This window comes from Melanostigma gelatinosum (assembly GCF_949748355.1).
Source record: "Melanostigma gelatinosum genome assembly, chromosome: 6".
Classification (NCBI taxonomy): domain Eukaryota; kingdom Metazoa; phylum Chordata; class Actinopteri; order Perciformes; family Zoarcidae; genus Melanostigma; species Melanostigma gelatinosum.
The window spans coordinates 8,053,409-8,076,091 of record NC_136639.1 but is presented as its reverse complement, the minus strand read 5'-3'; the positions used below and the strand labels follow the sequence as shown (position 1 = coordinate 8,076,091).

Below are 22,683 nucleotides of genomic sequence, written 5' to 3'. Positions count from 1 at the left end.
TGACTGGTTAAAAACAACGGTTCTATACAATGGTTGTATTGATTAAATCAGTGCTGTGTTAATGTACCTTATGCTGAGACGCTTTTGGGCTCGTTAATCACATCAGCCAGTATTTGAGTGCCGGCTTTCCTTTGACATTTACAGTATATTAACTCTGTTGCAGTAAACACGCTGCTGCTACTTGTAAGTATATTGACATCGCCCAAGTGTCCTGGCACACACACGGGTTCCCCTCCGTCGGGTTTGATGAGGTGGACGGGCGTGTGCCTGCCGCATCTCGCATTCCTCCATCCTCTCTCTCTCTCGCTCGCTCTCTCCCTCTCTCTCTCTCTCTCTCTCTCTCTCTCTCTCTCTCTCTCTCCACGCAGCAGCAGCAGTCCTTGTCTCTCTATCGATCCCAGCTTATCTTCCCGTAAACCTGGACTTTTTTTTCCTCTCCTGCTCGCCTCGCCGCCTCCTATATACCCTCCTCTCCTTCCTCCTCATTGCTTATCGATCAGCCCGAGTGTTCAACAAAGTAGAGAGCAGGCAGTGGTTAATGTAGAGCCGGGCCAGAGGAGCGCTGTATGAAGTTTTGTGTATCGTCTTTCCCTTTTAATGGTCCCACTCAGGCTCTAATAGACCCTGTGTTAGGGCGCCGAGGCCCACCGCTTTCTTCTCACTCCTCTCACCTTTCACTGCGCCTCTCTTCTCTTCATCCAATATCCGTCTTCGCGGTAATGTACTGTTTGTCCTTCCAGGTGCATTTTTAGCTGATGGGTGTTGATTTCCCTAACTGTATAGCTGTTGTTGGCAGATTTTTTTTTCCATACATTTATTCATCCAAGGAAGGATTTCCTTCTGCTGAGTATGCACACGCTTCTTCAGCAATGTCCTGCTTTGCATTTTTTATTTTATTTTTTACAGTAAATGCACATTCATTCCTGGGAGCTGCCCAGTACAACCACAGTCTGCTAATTTTGGCCACTGGGAACTGCCCGGCACCAGAAGCACAACTCGTTCATTGTGTCCAGTCTTCTCTCAGTCACTGAGCACATTGAACCTACAGTTTGGTTTAAGTGCTTTGCTCAAGGGCAATTTCTTTATGAGTAGTTGTTGAGTCAGGGAAAAGTGTCTCTCGCTATTTGCTTTTACAGCTTTTGCTTGCCTTCCGGGGATTTGAATGGCTTATGAATGAAAAGTAAAACAGCAAAGTAAAAGAATAAAAGTGCAAGCGCATAATCGGCGTGGGAGACGGGGAGGTCACCTCCCTATTTGTAATGACTAGTCACTAAATGCCTCCAGAAGCTAAAGGTTAATGATGTCCCCTCAATATTCAGTGTGTTCCCGCTTCCTGTCGGTGTTCATGTCAACCAGCACTAGTGAACACAACACAGTTCCAAAGTTGTTGGCTATTCTGTGTGCTCCGCGGCATGTCCAGTTGATTACTATGGCAGGTGTGCTACAACATCACTGATGCACATGTTAACTATAAAGCAGTGTGTTACTGCTCACATCTGGTCGGTTGTTTCTCAGGCTGGTGGATAGTTTCATGAAGTCACTTGTCTTTTGAAAGTTGAATTGCCTAAACAGTTCTGCTGTGAGCCGTTAGTGCTTTATTTGAATGCAATGATGGCTGTTCATTGACCTTAAAGGGCCAGTGTGTAGGGTCCAACGTGAGCCGGCAATGGCAAAACCGCAATAAAGTCGTAGGAGCAACGGAAGTCAGACGGCGGCTGGTGGTACAATGGTGTGGGGACTCTGCAGCTCACGTAACCACAGTTTCTCAAGTGTGCAGGTAACTAACCGGATAACTTACACTAACACTAATAACTTAAAACAAAAAGGCTCCCTCTACAGTCAGTGTTTGGGTTGTCCATTCTGGGCTACTGTAGAAAAATGGCGATGCAACAAAAAGGAGGACCCGCTCCCTATGCAGATATGAGAGGCTCATTCTAAGCGAACGAAAAAACAAGAATTCTTAATTGTAGGCAGTGGCGGCTGGTCAATAGAGGGCCATGGGGCATGGCCCCACTATGAGCCACACAAAAAAAAATAAAAAAATTATAATAACCATAAATTATACAAATTGTCAATATTTGTGTTTTTGAACTATGGAATGTACCCAGTAATGTGTGTAAAATATGATATCTGCGCAAAATATATGCCTTTCCTGCTCGTCCTCTCCTCCTGTGTGCTCTCTGCTCGTGCTCTCTGTCTGTGTGCACGACACTCTGAGAACACGCAGCTTGGGGGGCCTGATCGTTTTGGCCCAAAAGAGGCGGGTCTATGAAGCAGTTTAGCCAATTGCTGATTCAAGATATAAATGAGTGACATACAATTGAGCCAATCAGCGCCCTCAAATAGATTCAGCTGTGGGCCAGAACGATCAGGCCCCCTCGCTGCGCGTTCTCGTCAGGAGAAGTCTGTACAGGCGCCCGCGCCAGCGCGAGCACTCCTCCTCCAAGACCCGTTTGAGAGGAGAACTTTGAAGAGATTCTGCAGCCAAAGAGCTGATATCAGATCAGCCTGACCTCACAATCAGACAGCAGACTCGCGGGAAAGGGAAGCAGTACATGAAGCTTCTGTACTAGCTGTACACAAGACAGGTTTGGCTAGCTGGATGACGTTATGCTAATCATTTATTTAGCTTTTTAAAACAACGGGGACGGATCCAGCACGGACAGTTACGGGAGTGAGGGATGAGGAGGTAAGGAAACATGAGAACACCAGGGTAGGGAGTGAGGGATGAGGAGGTAAGGAAACATGAGAACACCAGGACACACATGGAGAACTCTGTCAAGCTACATATTAGACAAAGTGAACATCTTTTCTTCTACATAGCTGTCCTCAGTCTCATCTTAACTTGGTCATGGAGGCATCAACATGTAATAGAGATGTTAAATTAACAGTGAAAACTCATCATAGCTTAATTTAACATCAGTATTCATAATTACACTTCATGTTTACTTCTCCTGATCTTTACCTCCTATAACAAGGTCCATAGGGGCATCTCAATAAATTAACATGTTATGTTATATTATATGAGTGTTATTTACTGATTGTTTTCGTGTTGGAATACATGTTAAATATTTAACTACCAAGTCATAATGCGTGTTTGATACTTACATTTTTTTTGCATTAAATCATACTGGGATGTTTGCTGAAATTGATAGGATGGCCCTACCTAGAACATGTTCCACCAGCCGCCACTGGTTTTAGGTGATAATACGCTGATGAAAACATAGTTATGAATATGATATTCCATTTCTGCTACTGGTTCCCTGGAATGCTACGTATAAGTTTATCACAAAAGCTAGTTCATGTGCCTGAATATGAAACTTTACCATTACGGACCCTCAGCCAACAAAGTCACTCTCACAAGTCTGTCGTGTCTCCTCCTTCCAGTGCTGTATTTCTCTCTATCTGCTGTCATTCTATTCATCGCTTTGTCATTGTAACGCGCCCTCCCTTCCTGCCGACTTGCTACTGAGGTGTGTGGGTTGTTTCTATAGGAGTCCAGCTCGGTGTGACCTTTCTGCCCCATGGCACCACACTGGGATCCAGGGCTCTGAGCTCAGCGTGAACTCCTGAATTCTTCCAGAAAGAGAAGCACAAAGAAGTGACCCGAAGAGAGGGGATGAAAACAGAGAGAGTGGGAGGGAAAGAGAACGAGTGCTACCGAACGGACAATTGGACACCTTAGGAGCATAGTAGGCGGTCTCCCCAGGCCAGAATACACTTGTTTCAGAGAGTGAAACCAGAGCGCGAGGGAGACAGTGTGTGCGTGGGCGTGTGTGTGCGTGTGTGTGTGCGTCACAGTGTTTTGCATTCACACGCCCAGCGGTTGTTTTTCCCGAAATGAGACAGTACGTCGGGTGCCCGCAGGCGTCAATATGACCATTTCTATTATTCAGAGCTGATTACGGCGCTAAATCGTACAGCAGTGAATGCTTTTTAATGAGCTTTGAAAGACAACAGAGAAAGTTTGTCGGCTTTTTTGTTTGTCTGAATGTGGCCAGCGGGGGAACGGGGCATGTTTGCGGGAGTGATTTGATTAGTGCGCTGGTGTGCGAGGAGCAGGTTGCAACATATGCCAGTGGTGAGACTGAAGATGTGTAGCCTATGTGCGGGTGTGCATATGACACGTGATAAAGAATCCTTTTGATGTTTTGCACGTGTGCACAGTGTTTGTGCGCGTTACATCCACATAAATACATGTGGATTTATGCGAATATATTTCTGTATAGTCCATATATCTGTGCAGCAATTATAGTATTTAAATAAGCACCAAAAAAACGAGTTAGTCTGGATGAAAGTGTGTGCGTTTGTGTGTCGCCTTGAGCATGACTGATCGACTTGTGGCTTTATGGTGATCACTGAGTAGTACGCACACACACACACACACACTTAGATATGTGTATTGATGAAAGGTCCGAGCGCTATCCCAGCATTCCCCATGCAGGCAGGTCGAGGCAGGGCACAGTGCACGTGGGTTTTACCATTTCTCACTGCCCTCGTACTCGACAGCACAAGGTCGACCAGAGAGAAAAAAGGGAGAGGGAGCCCTTGATAGAGAGACTGAGAGAGAAACACAGACTCTGTGTCTGCTCGCACATACGTAACCTGGTTAATGTGGCTTTTGAGGTAATCTTATTTCATGCATCTCAAGTCATCGAAAAACATGGTTTCCACAATCAGGTTAAAGGATTACGAGTAATCTGGTTGATGTAGCTAGATGGGGAATCTATCACTGATGTTAAGGGTGGGCGATGTGGAAAAATTATTGTGATTTTTTTCTTTCTGTATATCACTTTTGCACAATGCTAACGATCCCTCTGTAAAGGCAGATCGTACAGACATTTGAATCGTTTACGATATAATTTTGTCATATCGCACACCACGAACTGACGTTGCTTACATTCTTACTGCAATAGTCCGTGTCCCATATATTACACTGAGAACAACTACAACTAGTGACACCTAAGTATACGTTCATCTCACCACTTTCCACCCTGGAAGCAGGGAAACAAAGTTTCAGAGAGTAGAGTTCTACAAACAGCACATGACCAGATCTGCTCTTCTTACTGATCAGCACCTTTCACCAGAGACTGATACAGAGTGAAATTAGCTGCTGTAGTGATTGGCTGGAATTAAAAACATGAACCTCTTGGGTGCAGGCTTGAAACCCAATGATTAAAAGCTGTTGCGAACAGAAAAAAAAAAAGTCTCAACTCAAACTAATGAATTTCCTTCGGCTTGCTTTTCAGCTCCTTGGGGTAGATAATGATGGCTGCAAAGGGAGTTCATAGATTCAGTCAAACACCTCTCAAATATAGAAAAACTGAATCTAGTTTATTGCTAAGTATGGTTGTCACGTACAAGAAATTTGCTTCGGTGTATTGGTACATAACATAAACATCGTGTCATTACAAAAATCAAGAAAAAGAAAAATGAAATGACCACAGCATCCTGTCAGAGAGGACTGATTAAAAACCTTTGTATGCAGTGTGGGGTGGTCTGCCACAATCTTCAGGGTTCTGGAGAGTCTGCAGATTGCAGCAAGCCACCTTCTCAGTGGCGCGAATGATATGCATACTGGTGATGGAGGAGGTAGTGATGGACTAGATGATGCATGTTGCTATTGACAACATTAGCATTCATTTGGAATTATGCTCACCTGATGAATGTAAGTCCAATATGGATCTGTTTTGGTCTCCCCCACCTCCTAAAAGATGTATCTATCTCTTAAGCTGCTAAATGCTCCACTATGTTCACCAGCTAGTGGCTGGTGAACATAGTATAACATTGAAGTTACAACGAGATGCTCTAAAACACTGAAGCCGAATGGAACGGCAGAGTCTGTGATAATTCTCTGTGAGTTCATCAGTGCGAGAGGCCCCTTTCGAGTAATATGTAGCCATTTGGCCCACAATGTTAAATATGTATTGGTGCAGCTTGAATATCTGGTTAGAAGCTTCACAAAGTTGTCAAAAACGTTTGTGTTATCACATTATCCTGCCCAGTAATTTAAATCGAAATCTCTGTAACACGTCTCCTGGTTACTGCATCACAAATGGTCTTATCAGTAAAATTGGGGATCAACTATAATTGAATCTTTGTACTGAAAGTTCAACAGTTGAAATGAAATACCCCCATGCCACGTCCATTCCCCAAATGATTGGATTAAGGTCTGACTCCATCAGGGATACAGACCAAAGGCACAGATGGTCTCGCCGTCCGATTAGCTGGCCGTCAGTCTCTCTGGCTTCATCTCCACAGCGCCTCCTCTTCTATCACTTCCTCGGGTCTGAGCAGGTGTTTGGCCCGCAGTTAGAGTCCAAATCAGATCCATTTCATCTGTAATCAGCGGGAGCCCCTGGCACTGATGGAAGAGATCAGAGCGCCGATCAAAGAATCATAAGCCGGCCACGCCTGACCGGCCAACCATGCCATGACACGGACACGGCGAGGTGTGTGGGGGGGGGTGATGTGGCCGAGCGAGCAAGAGCTACAGTAGGGATGAAAGGAGAGAAGATGGAGATTTGAAGATGTTGAAGGCCTGCAGAATCTCCCCGGGGAGAGACATGAAAGAGCAGGGTTGTGAGGGGAGGTGGCAGCGAGGGAGGCAAAGATGTTGCACTTCACACTCTCATGGGAGGAGATTATTTTATTTTTTGACATTTCCATCGAGTGGAAATAGATTGTTTAAAGTCAAATGCGGCACTCCGTTCCGCTTTAGTTTGAGGCAATTAGGATGGGAGGTGAATTCCAATCACCATCTGAAAGGAAAGTCAATGACATTAACTTGATGCAGTTGAATTGCTCGATGCCCCGCTGCTGGTTAGCAAATCATTAATTGTGTGCAAATATGGGAAATCATGTGCTCAGGTGCATGGAATTTGATGGGTGTCTCGCATATTGATGGTAGCAGTTTTAAAGGGGGTATTCCAAACACTTTTTTTAGAAGATGATAACACCGTGTTGGATGTTTCAGAAGGACTCTGCTGCTTGCACAGTCACGTGCACTCTTTCAAATGAGTTCTTACACACATTCACACACTGCAGCATGCAGCTGATCAAGCAGTCTTTCATCTGTGCCAGCACATCACCCGCACACGCAGCCATGAACACACAGCTCTTTAATGTGAGTCGGTCAACATAAAGACGCAAGACCCATTTTTTTCCCCGCCGATATTCTCAGGTAATGCCAGTTAATGCTATCACTTGCAGGCTCACTCGCGCTTACTATTGCTTTAAACCGTGCCTTCAAACACACACTCCACCTGCTTTAAATGTCCACGCGTGTCTTTGTACAAAGCCTCTCAGATGCGGAGTATGGTGTGGGTGTGTGTTTCACTGTCAATGGAGTGTCCCTGTTTGCTCCATGAACTTCACACTCTGTCTAAAAGCTCTGTTGTCTTCATCGTTCTCACTGTATGGGGAAAAGCTTCTCGGTGTAATGCGGAACCTTTTTTACAGCCCTGTTGCACTCATGGCTCAGCAGGACTGTGAATAAGTGCGAAGAAATAGCACAAAAAAAAGTCCTTGATGACGTCCCGCACTTCATATTCCACAAGTCATCAATGTAACAGGGAGCGCTGTAACATGATATTTATTTCATTCCGCTTTCACAGTTTTGTATATTTTGTTTTGTATATTTTCAGCCATTGTATATTTTTGCATTCATATTTCAGGCATTATTTAGCTCGAGCTGCTGAGCGACTTAAAGCGTGTGAGTTTAGATTCAAATCACCAAAACGTTTGTTGAGGGCTGATCTCTCGTCTCTGATCAAAACGTTTCAGCTGTATAAAATCATATAAATTGGTGAAATGATCATATGACACATCTGCTTCCAGGGCTGTCTGGTGGGTTCACAGACTCTCAGATAGCATCTGAACCACCAGAATATTAGCAGAACTCGGGTTACAAATGATCATTTGGCAGTGAATCCTTCTGTGTGGAAAGATATCATGTTTTTGCACAACTGAACGAGAGCTCTCTCTGAAAGTAAAGTGCTAAAAAGCTGAACCGTGGCAACGATTAAACTGTTCCTCCTATAGGACCCCATTTTTCTTTTGAAGTGACATCCTCTGGATGTGTGATCCCTCCCTGGTCAAAGGTCGTGAAAACACCATCACGCTATTAAAGTTATTCTCGTCTGTTGGTTAGTCGTACAAGTCAAAAACACATGTTGGTGCAATGTCATTTGATTGAAATAAGTTGATTTGCAGCTTGTGAAAAAAGAAACTGAATGTTTTTCTACAAAAAAAATAAATGAATAATTGTGAGAATGGTGATCTCAATCCATGAATGTTTCAGGACATTCTATTCTATAGTACAGAGACATGTTACAAGTAATTACTGCTATTCATTCTCCATTCCAGAAGCCTTGGTTTTAATAAGAGTGAATACTGAGTTTCATTGTCCCATGATGCTCTCTTTAATATTTCAGAGGCTTTCAGCACGATACAGTTAGTTTGTTGGGATCCTTTTTTTAACTTTTCAACTGAATGAATGTTGAAAAATGGATATTGGCAGCCTCGGAAATTCGTACGTGTCCAACCATTCATGCACCAGTGCTGCTCCAACCTCCCGCTGTGATGAATTCATAGTGAGGCTAGCGCGGCATAAAAGTCCTGGAGCCGCTCTCATCCCGCCGTCCACAAGGTGTGAAATCGTTTGATCCAGTTTTGTTCTGTTTAGGTGAAACAGCTCCGGTGTGTGTGTGTGTGTGTGTGTGTGTGTGTGTGTGTGTGTGTGTGTGTGTGTGTGTGTGTGTGTGTGTGTGTGTGTGTGTGTGTGTGTGTGTGTGTGTGTGTGTGTGTGTGTGTGTGAGAGATTTTGCACTTGTGCGTATTTGTTTGTCTTTTCAAATGCTCCCGGAGCAATAAAAGGTGGAGGGAAAGGGGAGGGGGACGGGGTTGCAGGAAGGAAGGAAGGAAGGAAGAGAGCTGCCGGTAGCTGCTGTGTTTGTTTTGCAAGGAAGCGAGAGAGGAGATGACGGGTGGGATCAGTCCTTTTGTCCGTCCTCCTGTGAGGGAGTGGTCGTGTGTGTGTGTGTGTGTGTGTGTGTGTGTGTGTGTGTGTGTGTGTGTGTGTGTGTGTGTGTGTGTGTGCGTGCGTGTGCGTGTAGGGGCATCTACGGGTTCATGGACATTAAGTCTGTTCCAGTTTGAAAGTCGAGGTGGAGGGCGGTTGGTGGTGCGCCCTGGCTTTCTAACCCACAAAAGGGTCAAAGGTCGGGGTTACAAGTCAAAAAATGGCTGGAAGGACTAGCAATCAGCTGGGACTGCAACAGAGGTCAGTGTGCGTGTGTGTGTGTGTGTGTGTGTGTGTGTGTGTGTATGGTAATATGTAAGGAAGAGTAGGAAAAGGCTGCCAGGAAAGGAGGGGTGGGGAACATGAAGGGCAGGAAGAGGACAACATGAAACAGGACAGAGAGATGGGGGTTGAAAACGTTGTTGTCTTCCTTTTTCTCCTCCGACATTCGCTCATTTCGAAGAAACAACCCTGGTTTGCTTCTCCCTGCCGGGACTCATCTTACCTCCCAATGCACTCTGATAAGAAACACACGCACCGAACACGCATGCACACATTCAGGCAGAGAGAAAAAGACGCCCACACGTGTGCGCATACAATGACACAAATCCACAGGCACAGCCAAAACACACACAGGAGCTCGGCAAGCTAATCACAACATGTGGCCTATTTCTCTCCAGGTTTTAATGAGCTCTCCATTGTGGAGTGCTGACTGATATTATTAGGCTGCCGTGTCTCAGCTCACCAGCAGCTAAAAGATGATTTGATACCACCTGCAGAGTTATGTGTCACCACAGGACCTTAAAGAGACAGCGGTGAGACACCGAGCAAGTGTGTTCATATGGCCGTCAGGGGAGAGCGAGGCTGAATGCCGCTTCTTACGACACAACGAGGGATCATAAGTCAGTTTGATAGAAAGAAAAAGAAGAATACATCATAGGCCGAATTTAGCCGTCTCCCCTTGGCGTTTATAAAGTTCCCCGCGGGTGTGGCTTGCAGATTGACCGTGCAATTCTAGCAGCACACCGGTGACAAGTGAAGAGAAAGTGGTCAACAACACTCAATGGAAAACAATCATCTGTTCTTAGTTGACGGAGTTATTGCTCTGTGTTGAATGGCTCAATTTCCTGTAGTGGCACTGTGTGGAATCCCTCTGCTACATGCTGTTAAAGCAGCTAAATGAATCCCACTGAACTGGAGAATATTTCTTTGTTGGTTATTAAATGGTTTGTACAGCTCTACTCAAGTACAGTTTTCAAATGCATGACTTTTACTTGAAACCAAGTACTTTATTCATTTAATGTATTATTGCTATACTTTTACTTTAAAGTAAAGGATAGTAAGTAATCTGCTTATGGACCACACTGCCCGTGGGTATGAGTTGTTTTTGTTAAATACAACGGATACATTTCAGTCGACAAATATTCATTATCTGCTATTTCTCCAGCCCAAAAATGTAACCTGAGTTAAAGCTCGGGTTACAAATATATTTTAGAAACGATTTTGAAATCACATTCCGACTGCAATCCAGAAAATCAAATCAATTAAAGAATTCTGAAGATTTACTTTAAAGTGATCCTTGTGCAATACGGCCTGATGCAGAAACCTGCACCGACGGTGTCCATGGAGGCTCTGCTGTTAACCCCATGCTGTACCTGGCTCTACAGTTCAAGTAGACAAGTCAACGAGTCCACAGATAAGTAGGCCACGATGACCTAAATCCACTTTTTGCTGTTTTGGTCAAAGAGGGTTTCCTCGGCATGCACGAGTTGAAAAGGGAGCATCCTCGACAGACAATATTAATGATGCCCTATGAATGATATTTCACGAGGATTTTATAAACCATTATTTCCTGGATTTGAAAATTTAGTTTAACGCTTTGGCAATATTGATAGTGACAAACACTTGTGCTGTTCGACTTGCAGAGAAAAGGAAAGAGAGGGAGAGGGTTACCTCTCAGTACAGAGATGAAAGGGATATAAAAAAAAAGTAAGCCTGTAAGCCTCCTTCAACGTGTTTTTGTTCTTTTCTTTCTCCGTAACTCTCCCCTCCAATTCTGTCATTCTTTCAACCCTTCATCCCTTTCTCCGTCCCTCACTCCCTCCCTCCCTTCCCACCTTTCAATCTCAATCTCAATCTCAGCTCACTCAAGCGTTGGCCGGCGAGGCCTCCAGCATCGATCCAATAAAGCCGGTATAGTCGGCACTGCGAGGCTTGAAGTGCTTTCACCCAAACCAAGCATTTGAGCACGCTCTCTTAACCGCACATCGCGATGATCTGATCTGGGGTTGGAGGGAGTCTGGGAGGTGTTGTTTTTCTGCTTCTTTCAGCATCTTCTTATTTTCCTACCAAAAGCCTAATCAATAACAGTCACCTTGGTTGGACATTGGCACACAAACACACACACACACACACACACACACACACACACATCTCCAAATCTCAATTACCTCTCCTGCCAATCCACCAAAGAGGCTGAGTGTTTGGGTTTCTTTTTTTGTTTTATTTGCCAGCACTGTAATTTAGTATTCACTTGTGGGAATAGGTGAGTGAGAGGGAGTCAGAGACATAAAATGTGCTACAAGTACAGAGGTGTTCTCTGTCTTTGTGCTGGGTTTAGGTAAATACAGTTTGAGATTTTGTGTCTGTTTAAAAGTCAATGTATTCTCATCTCCAATGAGCGTGCATCATCAAAGGCGGCATGTCACTCGCTGATACGCAGCAGCAGCTGCAGAGGGGACATTTTAGCGATGGTGTGTGTGTGCATTTCTGCCTGCGTGTGTGTGTGTTCATGTAACTCAGTTTTTCAATTATTATGAGGATATTTGGTCCTCAACAGAATGCAAACATTAAGAACGATCCATCATGCTTTATTTCTGCAGTGGTCAGGTTAAAGTTCAGTAATTGGTTTAGTGTTATGGTCAGAGTAATTCGACTCGGTTTAGATTGTGGTCCGTGAGTTGGAGACGCAGTGGGCTTGCTATAGGTCACCTTTACATTTAAATTAAACCCACTTTTCGAAAAAATACTTAATTTCACCACTCCCAGTGCTATATAGTCATGCAGATAATTTGAGCACTGAGGTTTTGACATATACATATATCTGAGATTTCTGCTGCCATTTGAATAAAACGGAAGCAAACTGAATGTTCTTGTACTCGCAGCATTTTAAAATGGCATTTAAATGTAACTTGTGTTACATGTGTGTCATTATTTTGCCCACAGTGTCCCATGCAGGTACTATTAGATTATAACTACTTTCTACCTCGAAACAAAGTTCATATGTGATGCATGTGTTTAATATGCTTCAAACAAAGTGCTTTTCAGATAATGGATCCGTTTTTGAAGCCCAATTTCCAATGGCACAATCGTATGGTGTCTTTTTCAAGTGCAACACCATGAAAGCCTTCGAGGGGAGATTGTGCTCCGTATTTGTACTTTTGATTGCGTTGAGAGACCACAAAGACATGCAACAGACACAGAGGGATCAGGAATGCAGCCAGGAGGAGGTTAACACATCACCTGTGGTCATTTAGAATCGGCACAAACTCTTTGTCCTTAAATGACACGTTGTAAAACCTAGTTTGTTTGAAGCAAACTGAAGCCTTTAGTAACAGGGACAGGATCTGGATGTTGGTGTTGCATTTCACTGTTGTGAGCAACACAAATAAATTCCAATGAGAAAGGGAGAATTTTTTTTTTTTTTTGTAATTTCAACCCCCAATAAATCATTATAGATTGTTTTATAAATATGACCGTTCACGAGCAGTCACTGAAGAATAATTAATGATTTTTTTTCTTAATCTCCTACTTGTCATCATTGATCGAGGATGTTTGTCAGCACAGAGGGCTGCAGGATATCTACGGATGGCACCAGTCCGACGTAATTAAAAACTATATTTAAAGTACCGCTAATGAAAATGAATGACTCTATCGCAGGCTGTTCATGGTTGATTTGACAAGTGACATGTTTCATCTTGAATTAACACATAATGCCACTAATTGATGTCCCTGAGGTCAGAAAAAACAATAATGTGACATGCATTAAAAGTTTAAAGGCTGCCATGTCCTCACAAGCATATAAAAAAACTTGCTAGTGTGTCATTATATGCGTGTAAGTACTATTTTAAGTGAAATCCCTCTTCTCGCCCTGTGCATCAGTCTCACCTGCAGCACCGTAACAAGTCAATCACCCTGTGCTGTTATTGGACTCTGTTGCCACTCTGTGGCCGCACACTTGACATGTTCATGAGGTATAAACCGATTCATTTACAACACAGCGCTATTGGACTGTCCTTGCCTCGGCATTCATTTCCCAACACGTTGGCGTTTGATGCATTGCCAGCGCCAATTAACTTTGATAACTCAGCCCCAGTTTAATATACTGCTGCTGAATTGGCTTGACAAGAGCGCGGCGATAAGCTATTTCTGAGCTTTTTGAGCGCCGATAGCTGGATTATCGCTCAGAGTGAGGGAGGGCCAGAGAAAACTTTCCTGCATAACCCCCGGCCAAAAGTCATTAAAATGGTTTGTTTGTTTTTGTTGGCAGACACACACACACACACACACACGCGCACACACACACAGAGGCACATACACTGATTGCAGCTATGTCCTTATTGGCTTTAATGATTTGCATAACTCATTTCTGTTTTACATTATTGTGGATTTTGATGGCCATGTGAAATTTTATAGTACATGTTTTCAAAGGGACACATTTATCTTTCAGTGCAGCTTGAATGTGTGAACCGTAGTCTGTGTGGCTTTTTGCAAAAAACGTGCAAGTTGTTCTGACAAAATAGTTTCTGATAAACAACCAAGCCAATAAAGGAAGTGAATTGCTGCTTCCTGCTGATGTGTTGTTTTTTCTCCTTGGCAGGCTGCCAGGAGCTGGGCCGCTCTCCAGTCAGTCCCTCTCATCGACTGATTTATCCCCCGATCCATCACACAACGCCAGTTCCAACGAATGGGAGCTGATATGGGAGCTATGGGCGGGACGAAGGTCTTGCTCCTGGTGTTTCTGATTGGATGGGAGAAGTCGCTGGGTCTCAACTGGAACCCAACACCACGCAAGACTGTTCGATACCAGGGTGAGTGAGCGGTGTATTACAAGCTGATAGAGGAGTTAGACATCAGGGGCCTTTGAGGTAAAGAATACATTTCGGTAGCGGCTCGTTAAAGTCCCAATAAAATGAAAAATAGCTGTATTTTCCAAGTTCTAATCCTATATGTCGCTGCATTTACTGCTCATACTGTCTCTTGTTTCATGCTAAAAATGTGTCCGTTTTTCTTTTCTTATCATATAAAACCCTCACTTGACCGTTAGCTTGGATAGCTAGCAATGTTTTTTGCTCACATGTTTTTTCACATATTTGGCAGATATTAAGAGATTAAACAATTAACGCACTGACACACAGTTAGAAGTTGTATTTTCTTTTATTTTGACCATGTCTTTCAGGACGAAGGGAACTATGTGATTCTAGAAGCTTGAATAATTAGTGATCACTCGCAGCGCTCGATGGTGAACGATTGTAGCTGGCATACTAACCGCTCAAACACCAGCCAACCGGGAATAAGGTAGCACATGTAGGACTCGAAGCTTCGTTCTATTTTCTTCGTACCGTTGGGGCCATTGCTGGGCTCACTAGCTGTCCGTTACAAGCTTGTAGGCTTGTTTGTAATGGGACAATAAGTTCACACGGTTTGTTTCATGTATTCGTACCACTGACTTCTCTTTCCTTCCTTATTCCTCCTTTGTGGAGCAGTTTATAGTCAGACAGAGGCGTTGTAAATATAAGTGCACAGTGCAACACAGCAGCTGGCGTACAGAGCTTCCATCTTCGGCTCTCTCAAAGTTCAATCCTATTGGTGAACATCCAAATTTGCATGTCAAAGCTCACCAAAGTTGAACCTGACACAAAACATGAACTCATATCTACTCTCCTTGCCTCGACCAAATCCACTGAAGCCGGACCTTAAGACGGATTTAAAGGACTGACAGCTGTTGGAGGAATCCTCCGAGTTGGCCCTGGAACGATTTATCTGGTCAGACATCCGATACAAAACCAGTAATTGCAAAAATGTATTCCGTTACAACTACCGGGGAGGATTTTGCATTAAATCAGGGGTGGAGGCTTTCAGATTTTGTAAAGAGATCGACCCCCAGTAATCAAATCCTGGCGCTCAACTGCATTTGCACTCTTTATCTCGGCCCTCCTCCAGAGCCAAACCCGACTGTCTTCACTGAACAATGCCAATTGTTGCAAGCTGAGAAAATGTCTTTTTTTTAATCCCTCAAAGGAGAAGTACTGCATTCTATCACTTGGGGATTATGGAAATTGTATTAAGAGAGAGGAAAAAATAGATGGGATAAAAAAAGCTCCATTTTCTCACCTCTGTGTACCACCTATTCCACCTTTCATCCCATATCTATCTCTTCTTTCCCTTCTCTTCCTCCCTTTTCTGTTTGCCTGTTATCCCTCCCCTTCTTTGCTTTGTATGCTGCGGCTCATCGCATGAACTCGTAATGCTCTTATGGCGCTTTTACAAAGAGCTCAGATTTCAGCCGCTCTTGAGGAGAATGGCGCTGGGTAGCAGTGGGGTGTGGAGATATTTCAAATGCAGCTTTCTCATGCCGCTACCACGCACCTCCCCCCCCCCATACAGCCAGCCTCCTTCCTCTCATCCCTCCATGCAGTCATCACTGGCGTTGTGTTGGGATGTAAGGACAGAGGATGTCGGGGGAGGGGGGGGGGGGAAACAATCGATAGGATGTCGATACCTTCTGGGGAAATGCTCCAGTGTGAGCCAACGTTGGCAGAGTGGCCCTGCTGCACTTTGGCCAGAACACACTTGTGGTGAGGACACGCCAGACAGGGCAAACTGGGACAGCTGCACACACATGGAAAAAAAAATAAATACATTTCCAAAAAGTATCTAATATTCAGTATCTTTCTGGAAAAAATTGGTGAATAAATCTGTCTGTAGAGACGAGATAACTTCCCTTCGCTTCTTGTGCAGCTTCAACTTTTTCTGTCATTAATGTCTTGGAAATAAAAGCCTTGTCATGAAACGCGTCGCATACTTCATTCGAGTACGACACTTGAGTGCAGAAGGATTCTTGACGTAAATTGATTTGCATTGGAAACAAGTGGGATTATTTTACCCGTTGACAGATTTCTCCACTTGGTTGAAGAAAAATTTGATTTTCAGGCTCAATACTGGGTAAAATGACTTATATGGATGGGTTCTTGCCACGGTGCTGAGGAGGAGATAGGAGAGAGACGAAATGGAAAAACAAAGCTGCAGAAAGAGGGAGGGTGGGAAGGAGGGAAGGAAGGATTGGAGGGGAGAAATGAGAAGAGAGAGGAGAGCGATATCATGGAAGGAAAGCAAGAGATTCAGAAAGGTGGAGAGACATAGAGAAAGACTGGGAGAGAGAGGCCAGTCACTAACTGCCTTACAAGGACAGGAAGTAGCTTCAGTGGAACGACAGAAAGGAAAATACACACACACACACACACACACACTCTCTCAGCAGGCCATTTGCCCTGTGCTTCATTTTGCATGGAGGCATCTCCCTGCACAGACACACAGCTTCCATATTAACGTGTGTGTGTGTGTGTGTGTGTGTGTGTGTGTGTGTGTGTGTGTGTGTGTGAGCTGCTGTTTGCATGCAGTGTGAGTTTACAAGCCAGGCAAGAAGACAACCGATGAAAAACCAGAGTGAGAGAAAATGTCGGGGCACAGAGGGCGTGTGTGTTTATACCTATTTGTGTAGAGAGAGAGAAAGAGAGAGAGAGTGTGTGTGTGTGTGTGTCTATCAGTCTAATCCCCCTTTGTTTAGATGTGTGTGTGAGTGTGTGTACTGCTTAGGCTGGCAGTCTGAGGGATTTGGAGCTCCGGGCCATGCAGGAGTGTGTGTGTGTGTGTGTGTGTGTGTGTGTGTGTGTGTGTGTGTGTGTGTGTGTGTGTGTGTGTGTGTGTGTGTGTGTGTGTGTGTGTGTGTGTGTGTGTGTGTGTGTGTGTGTTGGCTGGGTTATGCTGGGGCAGAGATGGTTGAAGAGATAATATTTACCCCCCTCCCCCAACACCAGCACCCCCACCCAGCAATTACATGACGCTTACACGAGGTTGCAGAAGAAGAAATACAATCATCTTCTCTCTCTCTCTCTCTCTCTCTCTCTCTCTCGCTCTCTCTCTCGCTCTCTCTCTCTCTCTCTCTCTCTCTCTCTCGCTCTCTCTCTCTCTCTCTCTCTATTTGTCCACCTTTTCTTCTTTTCTTCTTTAAAAGTCACATTTTGAATTGTAGGTTGTTGTTATTCTTCGCCACCCACATGTCACAGTTATTGAGGAGGAAAACATAACAGTTGGCTCCTAATGAGACATTTTATGGATACACATTATGTATGGCCCTCATAGAGCTGCTAATGAGCGCTATAAATTTGCATACTTTTCTTTTCTAATTACTGACAGAGTGCATGTATCTTGATTTCTTTTCACATTTACGTGGTTTGTATTTCAAATGTATGTTCATTTTGTACACGTTTCTCTGTCATAATGTTTTTGCTAAAGGTCTTCTCATCCACACTTTTTCACTTAATGTTAAAGGAAAAGGCTGATGTTAATCCATTGCTCCCTTAGTGGCAACAAATCCCAGGAAAAGACTCAAATTCTCTCCTCATAGCACCAGACTCCAGTCAGACAACAGCAATTCTACCTCGGGAATAGGCGTAGAACGCATTTCTTGCAAACGCAACAGATACAAAATGAAATGAATCGAAAACGTCTTTGTTTATCTTTCCACTGTTCCAACAATCACCAACTAACTTTAGTTTGAGAGTTTTGAAGGAGAGGCTGAAGTAACGACTGTAAGATTTTCCCTGGAAGTTTACTGACCCTGTTTTCCGGCGCGATCGTTACATCACACCAGAAAAAGAAGACAGAAAGGCATACGCCTTCCGAAAATTGGGAAAGGAGCATATTGCCTATTTTAGAGGGTTTTTCCACATTTACAAAAAAAAGCCTGAGTCCAAGTCCTATAACTGAAGTCTACACCCTGCAAGGATCAATTCATTGTTGCTTCTTTTCATAGGATTTGTTGGCAATAAGAAAAAAGTTAAAGTTAAAAGTTGACTTGTTTTCTTTCTTTTCCATTCTGTCTCTTAGACGAACCTGTTCCAGTCTTTCCCCTCCTGTTTCTTACTGAATTGGTCACAGCTGATTGGAGCATCCATTATGTTGTTTTAAGCTGCTTTCACGCTCTTAACCTGGCCTGTTGACGACAGAAAACACCTCAGCTCATAGCAGCGCTGTCTTCTCCCACTCCTCTGTCTTTTTCTCTTTCCTTCTCTCTTTCTGGCTTTCTCCTGTCGGCTTCATACACTCAACCACACAAACACTCCTTAACCCAGCCCAAAGACAGAGGCCAGTAAGCTGAAACTATGGCAAAATGCAGCAGCTGTGGTTGAACAAAGAAAGGAGGAAAGAATGAGAGAGAGAGAAGAGAAAGAGGGAGGTGAAGAGAGAAGGAGAAATAGAGCCCTGAGAAACTTGATATGTTGTTTGAAAATCTAGCCAGCTTTGCTGCAGCACATGCATCTTTAAAGAAGCGTTAAAGCAAATGCTCTCCTCCTGGTTTAGAAAAAGAAAGATAGAAAGAGCGATGGCGGGGGAGAAATAACTGAGCAGAAAGAGAGTGGAAAAGGGCCTCTGACCTCCAAAAACCTCTCTCCCTCTCTCTCTACCTTTCTTTTTTCCCTTTCTTTCTTTCTCTCTGCCGTATCTCCCCAAACCCTCCAATTACAAAAATGAGCGGTTGAGAGCGAGGCAGAGAGAGGGCTGTGTGCGTGACTGGGAGGATGAATGGAGGAGAGGAAGGGAGGGATGGAAGAAGGAGATTCATCAGCGCTTTTTATCTGCTACGAGCGTCACTCATCCCCTGACCCTGTGCTGATTGGTCAGGGAAGATTAACAGCCGGGACCAGATGTCAGGAGCTGGAGCACTCTCTCTGTTGTCACACTGACTCTGTGAAACCTGATGTGTGAGCAAGTGGGCATGTGGATTAAAATGAAAATGCCACTCGAAGGCTGCTCTTATCCGAAGCACCTTCTTGTAGTAGCAGTGCCCCCGTTGACATTATCATAAAAAAATCACTGCCGCTCATAATCCCTATCCGTAACTCAAAAGCGTCATTTTTCACATTTGACACAGCATTTGACCGACACATTCTAACTTTTTTATTTTGTAAATTGAATCTGTTTGGGTTTTTGACTGTTGGTTGGGGGAAAAAAACTAGTTTTTTTCGTAGCTGTTTTATGGACTCAATTATTTGATGCATTCATTTAGTTCTTGAATTGACGTTAAAAGAAACAAAACAACAGCCTGGAGGGAAGGTTAACCTGCTCATGCAGCACATGGGGAAACAAATCGTGCGCAGGAATAATTCATTTGAGGCACAAGCAGGAATCGACTGTGCCGAGTAGCTTTCTGAATGAACAAGACCACATGTTGTGACTCACATAGCTGCACATGTTTGCCTCCTCCACTGATTGTTAAAAGCAGGACATTTCTATTTTGCCCTGTGTGCAGAATAACTACACCATGAGTACCTGTCATTCAAAAGGGGCGGTACTGAGTCATAAGTACTCAGCTGGACAGAAATCTACTGATTGAGGTGGTAGAGCAGGCTTTGTCTTAAATCGCAAGCTTTTTAGGGTTTGGTGATTCAAACCCCAGCCTGGAATGTCTCCAGTTTGAGGAGGCGAGGACGCAATTCACTGTTCTTCTGAATCAACAAATGTAAATAGTAAATAGTTCACTGGATCAAATTCACAAACTACAGCAGTGCCAATGCTGCACCCGTTGAGCTCCACAGGCATCCGCCTATCTCTCTTTGTGTGTGTGTGTGTGTGTGTGTGTGTGTGTGTGTGTGTGTGTGTGTGTGTGTGTGTGTGTGTGTGTGTGTGTGTGTGTGTGTGTGTGTGTGTGTGTGTGTGTGTGTGTGTGTTTGTGTGTGTGTGTGTGTGTCATCACCACAACATTGTACCAAAAGGCCTAAGTCTCAGCCTAAGTCTCAGCCTAAGTCTCAGCTGGTGCCCGCTGCTGTACCAGTCATAGGTGCTACACCATGATGCTGGAATGGAAAAACCTCACTTGTGGCATCAACCAGCTCTTGATGATTTCTTCAGCTTGTTGTGGGCTGCAATAGCGCCCCCCCCCCCCACCGAGCTTGGCTGTTTCAACCCCCCCCCCCCTTCCGCTTTCATCTTCCAACTTCCACCCCCCCCCCCCCCCTTCGAAAACCATCCCCCCACTGGGCTCACATGTTCCGTCCTTGTGTTTAATCCACTTTTACCACTTCCTCTCCTCCCACTCTCCCATCCCTTCATCTCGCTCTACCAATTTGGCTGAATTCAACCCCTCCACATTGCCATGACTGTTTGTGAAAAACTGTAATCGGGAAGCTGTACGGGAAATGCAAACGCTCCATAATCGACAAACAACGGCTTACACATATAAGCCGTGCAGAGACTCGTAATTATTTAGCTTAAAAACATGCACTTTCCTCAGTGTACTTGCTATTATTATTTATGGCATATTGATCCAGTCACAAGCGACTTAAGTACCTGAATTCCTTGTGTTGAATAATCCTATCAATCTCATTTATTCTTATTTTACAATGGCAGATCATCCATAATGACCTAAATTCACTGCACAGTTGAGGAAAAGGAATTATTAGCGATGTAGCTCGTACGGGCATGTATATCTTTCCCTTTCTTGTGTCTCTCTCTATCCATGCTCTCATTCTGTCGTACACCTGACTCTCCTGTGAACTTGTCATCTGTTCGGCACACAAAGCTTGTGCATCCACGTGGGAGTGTGTGTGCCTTTGTGTGCACATTGTTGTTGTTTTTCCTTCAACGAGGGCGGGCACCTGCTCAGATGACGATCTGACGGAGCTCTGTGTGTGCACGCGCTCGTGTATATCTGCATGTTTGTGTGGCCGCTGCACAACGTCTCTCCCTCGTCTGTCTGTCTGTCTGTCTCTGTCTCTCGCTCGGTGTTTGTCGCTGCTTCAAAGCGCTCCCTAAAATAGGCCTTTAATCATAGTTTGGTGAGTGCGTGGCTCGGCGGTTGCGTGCTATATGCAGAGGCTGGATGTATTTATAGGAGACAGGGAGAGGGAGGCTGGAGCTCCGCTGGAAGGCTGATGGAGGCAGATTACAGAGGCGAGGCCGGCCGTGAAGCAACAGGCGTCCCCCCCCCGCGTCCCCGCCTCCCCGCCACCTCGTCCTCCGCCTCAACCCCACATTGGAGTTCTGTTGGGTTTGGCTCGGTATGATTTGGGCTGAGCTGGATGGTGCAGCTGTGACATGACCCTGAGATACCCTACATACAAGGAAGAGTGCCCGTGCATGAACACATGCCAGCACAGAAACAAGCACATTGTACACATGCCCGAAATGTCTTTCTGCTGAGTTCCACCTGTTGATGTCACCACCAAGCTACCAGTATTAAGTAAGTTGTTGCCCGCGTTCCTAAGAGTCACATAGTGTCACAGCTTGATTCGCTTCAGGAGGCCTGCGGTGTGTAGTCCTCTTGATAATGTTTTGTCTGCAGTTGCATTGTTGTTGCATGAGACTGCAGTTGTATAAACTGGTCCTGGGTGACAACTCTGCCGTGTGGTGCACTCAAGGACACTCGAGCAGAGGCTGCACACTCTGTCGTGACCCGAGTCGGAAGATGTTATTCCAAACAGTCCTGTTCAACGAAATGTCTTTGACTCTGGATAAAAGTAGTACAAGTGCAATGTTAAGGTGCTTTCCTCAAATACTTACATTCTATGTTGTCCTGCTTCAACATTTCAGAGGGAAATATTGGACCTTTTACTCCACTAAATGTACCTTTACTGTAAAGATTATGATGATACATAATATGTATCATCATAATCTTCAAAGTTAAACTCACCAGAATAAGAAGAAGCTAAACAACAGTATACAGTATAAAGGTGTAAGCTTTGTCTCAACAAGCTCGAACATTAACAAGCTGCCCACACACATCGTCTTCTTTGCCTCACTAATAATAACTCAATAATATAATCCATAGTGATATACGGCATGCAGGGGACTTTGTTTCTGCAGTATGAGCACTTTTACTTTTGACATTTTTGCTTGAAATACTTTTGTACTTTTTCTTAAGCAAGCGTTTAAATGGAAGACATTTTTTCAAATGGTCTTGTTTCTTTGCTTAAAGAAATAGTTTGATATTTTGGGAAATACGCTGAATGGTTTTCTTGCCGAGAGCTGGATGAGAAGATTGATAGCGCTCTCTGCAATGTCTGTGCGCTAAATATGAAGATTCCGCCAGCTGCCAGTGAGCTTAGCGAGATCGTAACTTGTCATTTTTTTTACACTGAAACAAATGAGATGTGACGTGTTTATTTGGGAGCTTCGGATGTGCTGGTAGGTGGACTTTGTTACCTTTGGACAGCGTCAGGCTGTTTCCCCGCTGCTTCCTGTCTTTATGCCAAGCTAAGCTCACCGGCTGCTGGTGGAGGTCAAGCTTCGCTGGTCTTTGGCAACAAAGGTTCACTGTGATGGTTTATCTTTCTCAAGCGTGTTTCAGGTCTCTTTGAGTCGAAGTGAAATGAACGGAATAG

General features: G+C 44.3%; 1 protein-coding gene across 1 annotated transcript in view; it reads left to right on the top strand.

Moving 5' to 3' along the window:
• sema4c (sema domain, immunoglobulin domain (Ig), transmembrane domain (TM) and short cytoplasmic domain, (semaphorin) 4C) overlaps window positions 1-22,683 on the top strand; it is an 84,365-nt gene that overhangs the window by 29,596 nt on the left and 32,086 nt on the right. The window contains exon 3 of the mRNA XM_079270954.1: window positions 13,902-14,112. Coding sequence (XP_079127080.1) covers window positions 13,989-14,112 — 124 coding nt within the window. The 5' untranslated portion in view covers window positions 13,902-13,988. The remainder of the gene's footprint in view (window positions 1-13,901; window positions 14,113-22,683) is intronic.